Here is a 3,281-nt window from a genome sequence, read left to right on the forward strand (position 1 = left end):
CGGGCTGCCTGGTGGCTCTCGGCGCGGAAGCGCTGGGAGGGGTGCACCGACCGCCAGAGGACTGTCGTGTCAATAAACGCTCGGGGGTGTGGGACGCCGCCTTTCCCCCGGCACTGATCTCCCTTCTGCTTGCGCTTAGCTTTTCCTGACCTGTACCTTAAGTGTCGTGAAACAGGCCGGTGACATTTGAGATGAGGCCTGAGGCCCCTCAGTCTTCTGAGAGCTCCCAGTAGTTTGGCCGGTTTGGCCTGTAAACAACATGTATTGGGTTTTTTTCTGTCAGGTTTAATTATGTTGAGAAATTCCAGTCCATGGATCTTCTCTTTTTCTTTTATATCTTAACAGTTTCAGTCTGATGAGCCTCATTCACCTGCTCAACAGACCAGACATTTTCCCCTGCGCAGCCTGGTCAATCCCACTGGAAATTCAGCACACTCCTTAAATTGGAGCCAGAAGGCCGACGGCATTCAGCTCCAGGCTCTGAAACCCCGCAGGATTCCCACAGCTAGCTTGACGGTGCATGTCTGATGGCACGGTTAGAGTCAGAGCACCCACATGTACTCATCAAGAGGCATCACAGAAACGTGCTTTGGCTGTCACCAGCACGCCTGGGGCTCTGTCGTACTGTTAGCGGTCAGGGTCTGCATTTTGGGGAGCCTTGAAGAGATTCCCTTGTTTTCTATGCAAAGCGCAGCAGAACGGTCTGTATGGGTAACTCAGGGGTCAGGACAGAGGCGGGGAAATGCTCTGGCGCTAATCACTGCTGGAGCTTAGGCACTGGAAGTCATCAAACCACCGTGTGATCTGGCCTGGAAAATCCTGTGTTTCTGCACAAATGAATGAAGGGAGTGCAAGTTACCTCTCCCGTTATTTTTTCTAAGTTGCACTGAACTGCTGCAGTGACAGGGGCGCTGCGCAGTTCTAACAGAGTTACTAGTGAGATAGCACAACGATGAGTCAGTCAGGTTTTTACATCACTTAAGCATCTTCTGCTTTCACACATACAATTACTTTTACTTCCACTAATTTTTTTTTCTTCTCCTTTTAGTAACTGTAATTCTCAGTAATCTTAATACACAGGAAATTCTCTGTATTCTGACTTTTCTCCAAACCCCTCTACTCAGTCAGCCTCAGCCTTGTCAACTCTGATGACAAGCTCAGTCACCTCAGCCGGTCAAGATCCTCCCATACTAATATGATTACAGCTAAATCAACGCTGGGAGGCAAGAAGAGGGCTCTCCTTTCTCAAAATGCTAAGAAGAGTGGAACGGAGTAGCTCACAAGGAACAGGAGAGAGGACAGTACATCATAGCCACCCTCGGTCCATATTAAGCAACAATAATACCCCATATGGAAAAGATCTGTTTTGCATTTCATGTCACCTTTTTTTTAATGTTTCATATGTGAGCTGCAGTATTCAAAACCAATCACTCTTTAAAATGATCTTATTTGCCTCGATGCAAGGTAGTGCTTTGTTATTCTTTACAGAGGAAAATGCCGTAAAAATCTACCTTGGCAAAGGGAGTCGACGGTGACTGCATTACGGCTCTCGCCCACCCCCTGCAAATGTTGAGGACGGGTTGTCTTGCTGAATGCAAGTGGTACTTTGCTTCTCTGCAAAGCAGCGGCTTCATAGTGCTTGCAGGAGCTTAGCAGGGCTCGGGGCCTGCCAGTGATACAGGAGTCAGGCAAATCACCTCACTGTCACTTTGCACAGTAATTTAATGGCCGAGGTTTCACGAAAGGAGCCATGCAAGGATATGTGTGGTGAAAAGCTGTTCGCTAACTAAGCACTGGGCAGAGGAGGTGACGCTCCTGAGGTAGGCAGCAAAAGGAGTGGCAAGTGGTTGGAAAACGTGGTGGAGGTCACCATGTACCCTAGGTCAAAGCTTTACCACCCGAACCGAAAGAAAAACAGTGTCATCTCTATACAAAGATACACCATATATTCAGGTAATTTTCTTAGCTTTCATAGGTAGGAATCTAAATAACCATTATTTAGATAATAAATAAATAGTATTTATTTATTAAGATACGTCATTTATGTGGCATATGTGTCTTTTTGTTTTCAGTTGGGCAAAGATGAAAACAGACCTATTGCTAAATACCGTTGTGTTCCTAGCTCATAGGAAGAATTTGGGCTTCGGAGTTAACACCCAGTTACTAATTTGAGAGTGCTTGAAACATTTAAGAACGCTGAAATTAAATTTGGTTAGCTGGCAGAGCTTTACAAAGCTATACATTTATTAACTCAAAATTGTATGGTTATTTCTCTTTCCTGCACATCGCCAGCATTTGACTAGGGAAGCCTAACTTGCATAATGGCCGTACTGTTAATAAGTAACTGCTCTGATTGCTTACCTCCTGCAGAACTGGATATGAATGCATGTTATCTGAAGCATAGTCTGTGCATTTCCTCCTTTCTCACTCTTGAAGATGCCTCAGTTTCTTCTTTCACCTAAGGATGGCTAAATTCTTTTATCCATGATAAGGTAATGTCTCTAATTATAAAACTGGTTACTTAGTCTGTGAGTGGCATGTCAATTCTAAGCAGACACTGCGGCTTAGAGTTGCAAGGGAAAATATATTTGGGATACATATAGAGGTGCTCCCTGTTAAACTCGATGACAAAAATAACCGGATATGTCTTTTGGCTTCAAAGTTCACGTAGCCCAGGGAACAGCTGTGACACAAACAGGACACAGTGACAGGCCGTCAGAGACACTCCCCCTAACGATCACTAACTGCTCTTGCTCTACATATTGTTTCAGAGTCCTGGAGGAGGAAAGGGTCTGAAGGAAGAACAGTTCATTTTCTCAGGAAACAGACAGGAGCTATTTCTTTATAAAATTTAAACTGCTCTGAACCTAGAAATGGCAGATAGCACAAACATCTGTGTGTCGGGATCACATAGTTTGACCTATATGAGAGAGGCATGATTTAAAGTTTTCTATACCTAGAAACTGTTATGAGGACAACTACAGCTTATGCGGATGCATATAATTAATGACAAGAAGGATAGATTTTGTAGTTTCTGGTCTCTCAGTTGCATTTGGGTGTGTTTCAACGTCAGCTTAACGTTAAGCTTTAAGTACATTACTATTGAAAGAAGGGCTGCTGTCATCCTTATTTTCTTGTTCTTTTTCCTTTTCCATAGAATCATAGAATAGTTTGGGTTGGAAGGGACCTTTAAAGGTCATCTAGTCCAACCCCCCTGCCGTGGGCAGGGACATCTTCAACTAGATCAGGTTGCTCAGAGCCCCGTCCAACCTGACCTGGAA

At 44.5% G+C, this 3,281-nt stretch overlaps 1 protein-coding gene across 1 annotated transcript in view; it reads right to left on the minus strand.

Annotated features, from left to right (window-relative positions):
- Nucleotides 1–1,541, minus strand: part of RSPH1 (radial spoke head 1 homolog) — a 9,544-nt gene extending 8,003 nt beyond the window's left edge. The window contains exon 1 of the mRNA XM_009283100.1: nt 1,512–1,541. Coding sequence (XP_009281375.1) covers nt 1,512–1,541 — 30 coding nt within the window. The remainder of the gene's footprint in view (nt 1–1,511) is intronic.
- Between the last annotated feature and the right edge of the window lie 1,740 nt (nt 1,542–3,281).

This window comes from Aptenodytes forsteri, unplaced genomic scaffold (genome assembly GCF_000699145.1).
Source record: "Aptenodytes forsteri isolate BGI_AS27 unplaced genomic scaffold, ASM69914v1 Scaffold2, whole genome shotgun sequence".
Classification (NCBI taxonomy): Eukaryota; Metazoa; Chordata; class Aves; order Sphenisciformes; family Spheniscidae; genus Aptenodytes; species Aptenodytes forsteri.